The sequence below is a fragment of the Oncorhynchus masou genome, chromosome 14 (genome assembly GCF_036934945.1).
Source record: "Oncorhynchus masou masou isolate Uvic2021 chromosome 14, UVic_Omas_1.1, whole genome shotgun sequence".
Classification (NCBI taxonomy): domain Eukaryota; kingdom Metazoa; phylum Chordata; class Actinopteri; order Salmoniformes; family Salmonidae; genus Oncorhynchus; species Oncorhynchus masou.
Window position 1 is genome coordinate 25571026 of NC_088225.1, and position 12180 is coordinate 25583205.

The 12180-nt window shown below is 42.7% G+C and overlaps 1 protein-coding gene across 1 annotated transcript in view; it reads left to right on the forward strand.

Annotated features, from left to right (window-relative positions):
- Positions 1-6943, forward strand: part of vwa3a (von Willebrand factor A domain containing 3A) — a 47459-nt gene extending 40516 nt beyond the window's left edge. The window contains exons 28-39 of the mRNA XM_064985780.1: positions 121-265; positions 574-725; positions 817-934; positions 1121-1218; positions 1299-1332; positions 4703-4855; positions 5085-5240; positions 5373-5509; positions 5832-5976; positions 6285-6436; positions 6528-6645; positions 6830-6943. Of these exons, the coding sequence (XP_064841852.1) occupies positions 121-265; positions 574-725; positions 817-934; positions 1121-1218; positions 1299-1332; positions 4703-4855; positions 5085-5240; positions 5373-5509; positions 5832-5976; positions 6285-6436; positions 6528-6645; positions 6830-6943 (1522 nt within the window). The remainder of the gene's footprint in view (positions 1-120; positions 266-573; positions 726-816; positions 935-1120; positions 1219-1298; positions 1333-4702; positions 4856-5084; positions 5241-5372; positions 5510-5831; positions 5977-6284; positions 6437-6527; positions 6646-6829) is intronic.
- The last annotated feature ends 5237 nt before the right edge of the window (positions 6944-12180 follow it).

The window sequence follows — 12180 nt, forward strand, 5'->3', positions numbered from 1 at the left end:
GATTGTTACCACTGTAACTTAGGTTCATTATGTTCATATAACCATCTCACCCCTGCTCCACAGACACCCATTGGTTATTGTCATATCTAACCCCAGACACCCTCTCTGACTGTGTCCCAGGTTCTCTCTGCTGGCGTTCTCCGAGGGGGTGAAGGCGTGGCGTCCGGCACTGCAGGAGCCTACAGAGGAGGCATGCCGCGACGCGGTGCAGTGGGCATATCAGCTCAACACCCATGGGGGAACCAACACTCTGGAGGCCCTGCAGGTGACGGGTTTAAGTAGTAACTGGCTATGTCATGTTATAACCTCCGTATGTATGTTGCCCAGACTGGCTGAGGGTTAGAGGATAGTGTGGGCCTGTAACTGCTGTTCTTGGTACATGGCATATGTCATGTTAACCAATTATATTTATATATGTCATGTTATAACCTCTGTATGTATGCTCCTCAGACTGGCTGTGGGTTTGGGGACAGTGTGGGCCTGTAACTGCTGTTCTTGGTACATGGCATATGTCATGTTAACCAATTATATTTATATATGTCATGTTATAACCTCTGTATGTATGCTCCTCAGACTGGCTGTGGGTTTGGGGACAGTGTGGGCCTGTACCTGCTGAGTGATGGGAAGCCAGATTCCAGCTGCAGCCTGGTGCTGAAAGAGACGGAGAGACTGACCACAGGGAACCACATTACTATCCACACTGTCTCATTCAACTGCACAGACAGGTCTGACTGTATGATTGTACATTGATTGATTTGTACATTTAATCTATTACACGATGATGCTCACTACGACCCACTATTAAACTTCTGACAGCTCAGCCAATGACTTTCTGAAGAAACTGGCTCACCAAACTGGGGGTCGGTACCACCGTTGTCATGACAATGTGGATGCGCTCAGTGGGCTGTTGGAATCGGGCCTTAGTGATGGGGACGTGAGTAGACACACACGCGCACACAAACACACATTCGCATGTATACACACCTGAGCGGCATAGCCTTTGTGCTATTAGTCAAACACTGAACCAGCTTTCCCTGTCTCATACCAGTCAGTGGTATGGAGGACACAGTAGAGACAGATATTCAAGTTTGAGGGACCTATTGTAAACTGATTCCAACAGGAACCTACCCTGCCGGCCCTCGAGGGAGATGACTTGAGGAGACTGGCTCAGGAAATTGACAAACTGAGACATTTCCGGAAGCAGGCACAGGTCTTCAGGTTTGTCTTACAGTGAGCAAATGGGTTAAATTGTGCATAAAAACTGTTGTCCATGACTGACCTTGACCTGTTTTTGACAGGGAAATCATTTTGGAAAAGAATCCAGAGGAAACAAGAATCAACCAAACAGACTAGATTACTGTAAACCCAAGAATTTGACTTCAATGATTTTATATACACATTTGTAATTTAGATTTTCAATGACTCAATATATGAAGAAAGTGGTTAAGAGATTAAAACTGGTGTGCATGAATTGTCAGATTAACCATATACTGTACACAGTTCTATGTGGGTGTGCAGTATGCTTTGTTCAGATTGACAAACCTCTGCTTTTCTTCATTTAAAACTAGAATGCTTAGTTGCTACATCCATTTTTACTTATAAATTATTTCTATATATACCCATTTATAAATGATTTCTATATATACCCATTGATTCTAGAAGAATATAATGTCCTGTATAAATGCCTCATGAGCTTACTTCAACTGTCATACCCATCAGAAAGCTTGTTTTACTCCAATGTTTGAAAAAAAAGTAAATGTCAAACACTGTACAGCCTAAAGAGGCAGGGCTGACTGCTTGGTATTGTTTCTCTAGTTTGAACTAAAAACAGCTAATAACCTTGTGTTATATTGTTTCTATGCACCAATCAACATATCGACATGAATAAAACAAATGATTCCATGATGTCTGTTATAAATAATAAACATGTCTAATATGAGCATGTCTAATAATATGAGCATGTCTAATGATGCATAAACATGTCTAATGTGAGCATGTCTAATGTCATGTCTAATATGTCTAAACATGTCTAATGAACATGTCTAAACATGTCTAATATAAACATGTCTAAACATGTCTAATATGAACATGTCTAAACATGTCTAGCATAATATAAACATGTCTAATGCATGAACATGTCTAATGAACATGAACATGTCTAATGTGAACATGTCTAATGAACATGTCTAAACATGTCTAATGTGAACATGTCTAATATGAATCCCTAATTGAACATGCCCGACAGTCTGAACATGTCTAATATGAACATGATGAACATGTAATATGAACATGTCTAATATGAACATGTCTAATATGAACATGTATGAATGTCATAACATGTCATGCAAATTAATTATTGTGAGCATGACAAAGTAAATGTCTAATGTGAGCATGTGTGAACATGTCTAATGAAATAACCACGTAACATAACTCATGCAACAGAAATCTACCGTCAAACTCTAGGTTTATTTATAAACACACGGTAATGGGGGGAGCAGGAAAAGGGGCTGAGCTGGACCCAAGGAAAGAAACAATAAGTATTCAAAAACACCCCTAAGCTAGACTAGCCTACTTTAACAACAGCTAACTAACTAACAAAAATACAGTGGGTGGTCCGCCCAGTTCTAACTAGTGTATTTAACAAATTTCACCTACGGGTAGTGTATGCCCATGGGTGACTTGTCTTGGTTTCCCCCTTTTCCACCAGCAATCAAACACAAACACCATAACCAAAAACAATACTCACAGGTGATGACAAAGTGCTATGAGGTGCTTAAACAAAAGAGAGGTTAAGACACAAACGAGAGTGAAACAGAGACCTACAGACATGGCATTTATTTACAGAGAGATTGAGCTGAGCTGGGCTCTAGAACAAACAAATGATGGGGTTTTTAAAACATGGGGAAGGAACTGTGATAGGTCAGGAAATAGGAGGAGGTGTGTCTTCTGCTTGATGATTGATTGTTGACTGATTGGGGAGTGATGATTTTCACCTGTGAGGGAGAAGAAGAAAAACACACAGGATACAACACACACAGGATAACTGTATCCGTAACACTCCCACCCTTAAAAGAGCAACCCTAGGGGTTGCGACTACAGTATTTCTATGAATACTCCCAACAAAGCAACAACCTTGCAAAACATGCAGAAATCATTTTCACACACGAGACAAAGCATCTGCCAACACATTATCAGAACAAAAACTGGTTACCCGATTTTGTCTTCGGTAACGGTCCGACACAATCAACCACCACATGCTCGAATGGTTCACCTATGACAGGTATGGGACAAAGAGGAGCGGGAGGAATAACCTGATTTGGTTTTCCTGTTATCTGACATGTGTGGCATGTCCGACAGAACTGAGCCACATCTTGTTTTAAACCCGGCCAAAAGAAATGTCGAAGGATCCGATCATAAGTCTTTGTGATTCCTAAATGACCAGACCACTGGTGATCATGAGCAAGGGATAACACATTTTGTCGAAAGGCTGTAGGAATTACTATTTGGTAAACAGCATTCCAATCTCCATCCGCGTCAACATGGGATTTCCATTTACCCATGAGGAGATTACCATCTATGAAGTAAGCCACGTTCTTCTTCTTCCAATGAGACAACACTAGAAAAACATTTAGCAAGCTTGTTGCCAACCTTTTGGTTAGCAATCAGCTGCTCACGAGTGACTGGTAACTGTATTGCATCAGCAATAAGTTCAACGTTCTTTGATTCTTTTCTGGGCTGTTTGTCAGAGGTGATCAGCTTCTCAGAGGTATCACACAATCCATCCTCTTGATCAACCTCTTTGAACAGAACAGTGTTCGACAAATCTATCTCATCACCCTCTTGTCGTGCCTGAGCACGAGTGACAGCACAAGCGGGGAACACATGTGGATAACTCTGTGCCAGCTCATTCGAGAGAGTGGTTACTTTTATCCAATACGGGTACTACCTTTCCTCCGGCAATATAGTTACCCATTATAAAGGTCACACCTTTCACTGGCAACATAGGGCGTACCCCACTCTGATTATTCCACTGATTAACTCAGAGTGTACTTTCACAAAGTGCAATGGCACTGGGACAAAACCCATTTCAATACCCTGCACTAACACACTGGAACCACAGTATGTATCGTCAGATAAGGGCAACACAGACAATATAAACGACTGCGCCGCACCAGTATCTAAGGATTTTAACCGGTCGTTGAGACGCTTCGTCATTCGTTAGGGACACAAACCCCTCGAAAATGAATGGTTCATAACTGCGGTCGGGGACTGAGACTTTCAAACTACAGTTACCCTGAGGCACCTGTTTTGTTGCAGACCTCACAACCGTACGAATTAGAGCAACACCTGTTGGTGGCTTGGCACGAAGAGACATCCCTTGTTTGCGTTTAAGCCTGAAGCAATCATTAATCATGTGTCCTACTTTATGACAATAGAAACATGGACGCTCATCTTGAAAATAAAGGAGAGCCGCACATAATGTGTGGCCCTCCTTTATTTTCAAGTTTTCCACTCCGCTAGCCAGCACCTTGCCTAATAGGTGTGCGTTTCTTTTTCTTCTAGATTGATCTATTCATCTAACCTCAGCCGTCTTATTTAAATGCTCTAATTATAAGTCGCTCTGATAAGGCAATGTGCTAAAAATGTGTGTGGGGGGCCAAGATACATTTTTTCTCATATGTCTCTTGGCCCTGGCCTGTAGTGGCTGAAGAGGTTCAGTATTAAGAGGCAGAAGCTTGACATCTATAAGCTGGTGTCTGGACCTGACTGTACACATCATAAGAAGCTGGTCCCTTCGGTCCTCAAGAGAGTGTCTGCCAAATACTGCTCCATCTTCCCCAGTGTCCACATCAATGTGAGTCAGAGGAGAATGGCTTCAATAACATCTTTTGGCATGAATACAAATTAAAATACTAGCAACTAAGTTCAAGTACGAGTACAAATGTCCATTGCGGCCAACTGGCGAAACAATAATTACATTTGATTATAAATAATAAAGATATCAGCTTATCCAACCAGCTATCTATCCACTCCCATGCTGGTCTGAGCCTCATGTCTCTCTCTGTCTGTGGTTGTTGTTTCAGGGGATGGTGAAGCACCTGCAGCTGACTCCGGGAGAGTTAAAACAGTACCTTACTCAGACTGAGAGACTCCTGCTGCGCTACATGCAGAGGCTGCAATGGCTGCTCTCCGGTATGCCTCTCTCTCGCTCTATGTCTCTGTCACTGTCTCTGTATCTTGTCTGTCTCTCTCTGTTCTAGTCATTCTAATTATATGGTACCAAAATACTGGAATATCTATGAATGCCCGATTGAAGGTTGAAGGAACCCTAGTGTCTGGCTCCTTTCGCTCACTTCTTCCCCAGGTAGCAGGCGTGTGTTTGGGGCGGTGCTGGAGAGGGAGGTGTGTGTGCTGCTGGATGTGTCCGGCTCCATGGCTCCCTGCCTGGGGAGCTGAAGACCAAGCTGGCCTCTCTCATCTGGGAACAGCTGCATCACAACACAGTCAGGTAAACTAAACCTAAAAATCTTTCCTTACCCCTGGACACTTCCACTGTTGACTATCCCAGAAAAAGAATGAAAAGGGAAGTCTGTGTTGGCCTAGACAAACAGGCTCACGTTTCTCTTTCTATCCACCTGTCTGTTTCATAGAGGGAAATTACAGGCAATGGTGACAGTAGAAATATAAATACAATCTTATTCTAGTTCTGTGATTGTTACCACTGTAACTTAGGTTCATTATGTTCATATAACCATCTCACCCCTGCTCCACAGACACCCATTGGTTATTGTCATATCTAACCCCAGACACCCTCTCTGACTGTGTCCCAGGTTCTCTCTGCTGGCGTTCTCCGAGGGGGTGAAGGCGTGGCGTCCGGCACTGCAGGAGCCTACAGAGGAGGCATGCCGCGACGCGGTGCAGTGGGCATATCAGCTCAACACCCATGGGGGAACCAACACTCTGGAGGCCCTGCAGGTGACGGGTTTAAGTAGTAACTGGCTATGTCATGTTATAACCTCCGTATGTATGTTGCCCAGACTGGCTGAGGGTTAGAGGATAGTGTGGGCCTGTAACTGCTGTTCTTGGTACATGGCATATGTCATGTTAACCAATTATATTTATATATGTCATGTTATAACCTCTGTATGTATGCTCCTCAGACTGGCTGTGGGTTTGGGGACAGTGTGGGCCTGTAACTGCTGTTCTTGGTACATGGCATATGTCATGTTAACCAATTATATTTATATATGTCATGTTATAACCTCTGTATGTATGCTCCTCAGACTGGCTGTGGGTTTGGGGACAGTGTGGGCCTGTACCTGCTGAGTGATGGGAAGCCAGATTCCAGCTGCAGCCTGGTGCTGAAAGAGACGGAGAGACTGACCACAGGGAACCACATTACTATCCACACTGTCTCATTCAACTGCACAGACAGGTCTGACTGTATGATTGTACATTGATTGATTTGTACATTTAATCTATTACACGATGATGCTCACTACGACCCACTATTAAACTTCTGACAGCTCAGCCAATGACTTTCTGAAGAAACTGGCTCACCAAACTGGGGGTCGGTACCACCGTTGTCATGACAATGTGGATGCGCTCAGTGGGCTGTTGGAATCGGGCCTTAGTGATGGGGACGTGAGTAGACACACACGCGCACACAAACACATTCGCATGTATACACACCTGAGCGGCATAGCCTTTGTGCTATTAGTCAAACACTGAACCAGCTTTCCCTGTCTCATACCAGTCAGTGGTATGGAGGACACAGTAGAGACAGATATTCAAGTTTGAGGGACCTATTGTAAACTGATTCCAACAGGAACCTACCCTGCCGGCCCTCGAGGGAGATGACTTGAGGAGACTGGCTCAGGAAATTGACAAACTGAGATATTTCCGGAAGCAGGCACAGGTCTTCAGGTTTGTCTTACAGTGAGCAAATGGGTTAAATTGTGCATAAAAACTGTTGTCCATGACTGACCTTGACCTGTTTTTGACAGGGAAATCATTTTGGAAAAGAATCCAGAGGAAACAAGAATCAACCAAACAGACTAGATTACTGTAAACCCAAGAATTTGACTTCAATGATTTTATATACACATTTGTAATTTAGATTTTCAATGACTCAATATATGAAGAAAGTGGTTGTTAAGAGATTAAAACTGGTGTGCATGAATTGTCAGATTAACCATATACTGTACACAGTTCTATGTGGGTGTGCAGTATGCTTTGTTCAGATTGACAAACCTCTGCTTTTCTTCATTTAAAACTAGAATGCTTAGTTGCTACATCCATTTTTTACTTATAAATTATTTCTATATATACCCATTGATTCTAGAAGAATATAATGTCCTGTATAAATGCCTCATGAGCTTACTTCAACTGTCATACCCATCAGAAAGCTTGTTTTACTCCAATGTTTGAAAAAAAAGTAAATGTCAAACACTGTACAGCCTAAAGAGGCAGGGCTGACTGCTTGGTATTGTTTCTCTAGTTTGAACTAAAAACAGCTAATAACCTTGTGTTATATTGTTTCTATGCACCAATCAACATGAATAAAACAAATGATTCCATGATGTCTGTTATAAATAATGTGAGCATATGTGAGCATGTCTAATGTGAGCATGTCTAATGTGAGCATGTCTAATGTGAGCATGTCTAATGTGAGCATGTCTAATGTGAGCATGTCTAATGTGAGCATGTCTAATGTGAGCATGTCTAATGTGAGCATGTCTAATGTGAGCATGTCTAATGTGAACATGTCTAATGTGAACATGTCTAATGTGAACATGTCTAATGTGAACATGTCTAATGTGAACATGTCTAATGTGAACATGTCTAATGTGAACATGTCTAATGTGAACATGTCTAATGTAAACATGTCTAATGTGAATCCCTTTTGGCCCGACAGTCTAGGGGGATGGTAATGAGACTCGTAACATAACTCATGCAAATTATTATTGTGACAAAGTAAAAGTGTGAACGAAATAACCACGACAACAGAAATCTACCGTCAAACTCTAGGTTTATTTATAAACACACGGTAATGGGGGAGCAGGAAAAGGGGCTGAGCTGGACCCAAGGAAAGAAACAATAAGTATTCAAAAACACCCCTAAGCTAGACTAGCCTACTTTAACAACAGCTAACTAACCAAAAATACAGTGGGTGGTCCGCCCAGTTCTAACTAGTGTATTTAACAAAGTTCACCTACGGGTAGTGTATGCCCATGGGTGACTTGTCTTGGTTTCCCCTTTTCCACCAGCAATCAAACACAAACACCATAACCAAAAACAATACTCACAGGTGATGACAAAGTGCTATGAGGTGCTTAAACAAAAGAGAGGTTAAGACACAACACGAGTGAAACACAGAGACCTACAGACATGGCATTTACAGAGAGATTGAGCTGAGCTGGGCTCTAGAACAAACAAATGATGGGGTTTTTAAAACATGGGGAAGGAACTGTGATACGTCAGGAAATAGGAGGAGGTGTGTCTTCTGCTTGATGATTGATTGTTGACTGATTGGGGAGTGATGATTTTCACCTGTGAGGGGAGAAGGAAAGAGAAACACACACAGGATACACACAGGATAACTGTATCCGTAACACTCCCACCCTTAAAAGAGCAACCCTAGGGGTTGCGACTACAGTATTTCTATGAATACTCCCAACAAAGCAACAACCTTGCAAAACATGCAGAAATCATTTTCACACACACGAGACAAAGCATCTGCCAACACATTATCAGAACAAAAACTGGTTACCCGATTTTGTCTTCGGTAACGGTCCGACACAATCAACCACCACATGCTCGAATGGTTCACCTTTGACAGGTATGGGACAAAGAGGAGCGGGAGGAATAACCTGATTTGGTTTTCCTGTTATCTGACATGTGTGGCATGTCCGACAGAACTGAGCCACATCTTGTTTTAAACCCGGCCAAAAGAAATGTTGAAGGATCCGATCATAAGTCTTTGTGATTCCTAAATGACCAGACCACTGGTGATCATGAGCAAGGGATAACACATTTTGTCGAAAGGCTGTAGGAATTACTATTTGGTAAACAGCATTCCAATCTCCATCCGCGTCAACATGGGATTTCCATTTACCCATGAGGAGATTACCATCTATGAAGTAAGCCACGTTCTTCTTCTTCCAATGAGACAACACTAGAAAAACATTTAGCAAGCTTGTTGCCAACCTTTTGGTTAGCAATCAGCTGCTCACGAGTGACTGGTAACTGTATTGCATCAGCAATAAGTTCAACGTTCTTTGATTCTTTTCTGGGCTGTTTGTCAGAGGTGATCAGCTTCTCAGAGGTATCACACAATCCATCCTCTTGATCAACCTCTTTGAACAGAACAGTGTTCGACAAATCTATCTCATCACCCTCTTGTCGTGCCTGAGCACGAGTGACAGCACAAGCGGGGAACACATGTGGATAACTCTGTGCCAGCTCATTCGAGAGAGTGGTTACTTTTATCCAATACGGGTACTACCTTTCCTCCGGCAATATAGTTACCCATTATAAAGGTCACACCTTTCACTGGCAACATAGGGCGTACCCCCACTCTGATTATTCCACTGATTAACTCAGAGTGTACTTTCACAAAGTGCAATGGCACTGGGACAAAACCCATTTCAATACCCTGCACTAACACACTGGAACCACAGTATGTATCGTCAGATAAGGGCAACACAGACAATATAAACGACTGCGCCGCACCAGTATCTAAGGATTTTAACCGGTCGTTGAGACGCTTCGTCATTCGTTAGGGACACAAACCCCTCGAAAATGAATGGTTCATAACTGCGGTCGGGGACTGAGACTTTCAAACTACAGTTACCCTGAGGCACCTGTTTTGTTGCAGACCTCACAACCGTACGAATTAGAGCAACACCTGTTGGTGGCTTGGCACGAAGAGACATCCCTTGTTTGCGTTTAAGCCTGAAGCAATCATTAATCATGTGTCCTACTTTATGACAATAGAAACATGGACGCTCATTCTTCTGGCGTGCTTGACATACTACTGCTGGACGACTAGGGCTAAAGGTAGGAAACTCAGTGGCTCTACTCTCAGTTTGAGCCAAAAACACACTCTTGTGCGTCAACACAAACTCGTCTGCCAACACAGACGCTTCTGCCAGGGAGGATACTTTCTGTTCATTTAGGTAAACTACAATGCGTTCGGGTAAGCAATTTTTAGACTCTTCCAACAAGATTAACTCCCGGAGAGAGTTGAAATCAGTTACATTACTAGCAGCATGCCATTTATTAAACAGATTTCCCTTGTCTCTAGCAAATTCCACATAAGTCTTACTAGAAGACTTTCGATGAGACCTAAATCTCTGTCGGTATGCCTCAGGCACAAGCTCATAGGCACGAAGAACAGTAGCTTTGACCACTTCATAATTCAAACTGTCCTCCAGAGGTAGCGCTGACAAAACCGCTTGGGCTTTACCAGTTAATTTACACTGAAGTAATAGGCACCAAACCTCTTCAGGCCATTTCAATGCTATGGCTATACACTCAAATACACAAAAATTTGAGTCAACCTCTGCCTTAGTACCTTTGTTCAGAGAGACAATATGCCTACTAGTGTCAAACGTGTTTGAGGACACAGCAGGTGAGGACGGCTCACAAACAGGCACACTAGGACCGGAGGCTAGCCTTGCTGTCTCTGCCTCAAGTTCCATCTGGCGCATTTTGAACTCCAACTGCCTTTGTTCTCTGTCTGCCTCAATTTTACACATCTCCAACTGGAGAGTCTCTCGCCTAATTTGGGCTCTCTTCCACCTCCATTTGGAACTGTGCTAAACGGACATCCATCCTGGCATCACCATTTGACAGTGGGGAGAGTGTATCAAAATGGGACAATGTGGCTGGTGTTTTAGCCTCTCCCTCATTATCAGACACCAAGGGGCTTACAGGAGCAGCAACATCCGCTACAGGGGTAGTAGGCTCAGGCAGCGGTAACACAAGCACCTGCTCTTCCAACAAAACATTTAATACTAGCCGTTTCACCTCTGCCTTAACTAAACTCTGCGGAATCGATACTGAATAATGGTCAGCCAAGGTCATTAAATCAATTCTATGACATTTGTCAAAAACCTCCCACGAAGGGTTATCCAAAAAAGATTTCAAATCAAAAGTAGTCATTTTACACTATTTCACAAGTGCCAAAGAAAATAGCAAACACTAAAGCTACTTCAGCTATGACGCTCAACACTGAACTATACCACTACAACAATCTACATGAGTGGCATGGGTGTCAGTTATGACAGATCCCGGACGAGGCTCCACTTATGTTACGAATCCCTTTTGGCCCGACAGTCTAGGGGGGGGATGGTAATGAGACTCGTAACATAACTCATGCAAATTATTATTGTGACAAAGTAAAAGTGTGAACGAAATAACCACGACAACAGAAATCTACCATCAAACTCTAGGTTTATTTATAAACACACGGTAATGGGGGGAGCAGGAAAAGGGGCTGAGCTGGACCCAAGGAAAGAAACAATAAGTATTCAAAAACACCCCTAAGCTAGACTAGCCTACTTTAACAACAGCTAACTAAAAATACAGTGGGTGGTCCGCCCAGTTCTAACTAGTGTATTTAACAAATTTCACCTACGGGTAGTGTATGCCCATGGGCGACTTGTCTTGGTTTCCCCCTTTTCCACCAGCAATCAAACACAAACACCATAACCAAAAACAATACTCACAGGTGATGACAAAGTGCTATGAGGTGCTTAAACAAAAGAGAGGTTAAGACACAACACGAGAGTGAAACACAGAGACCTACAGACATGGCATTTACAGAGAGATTGAGCTGAGCTGGGCTCTAGAACAAACAAATGATGGGGTTTTTAAAACATGGGGAAGGAACTGTGATACGTCAGGAAATAGGAGGAGGTGTGTCTTCTGCTTGATGATTGATTGTTGACTGATTGGGGAGTGATGATTTTCACCTGAGAGGGGAGAAGGAGAGAAAAGAAACACACACACAGGATACACACACACACAGGATAACTGTATCCGTAACAATGTCTAATGTGAACATGCCTAATATGAGCATGTCTAATATAAACATGTCTAATATGAACATGTCTAATATAAACATGTCTAATATAAACATGCCTAATATGAACATGCCTAATATGAAAATTG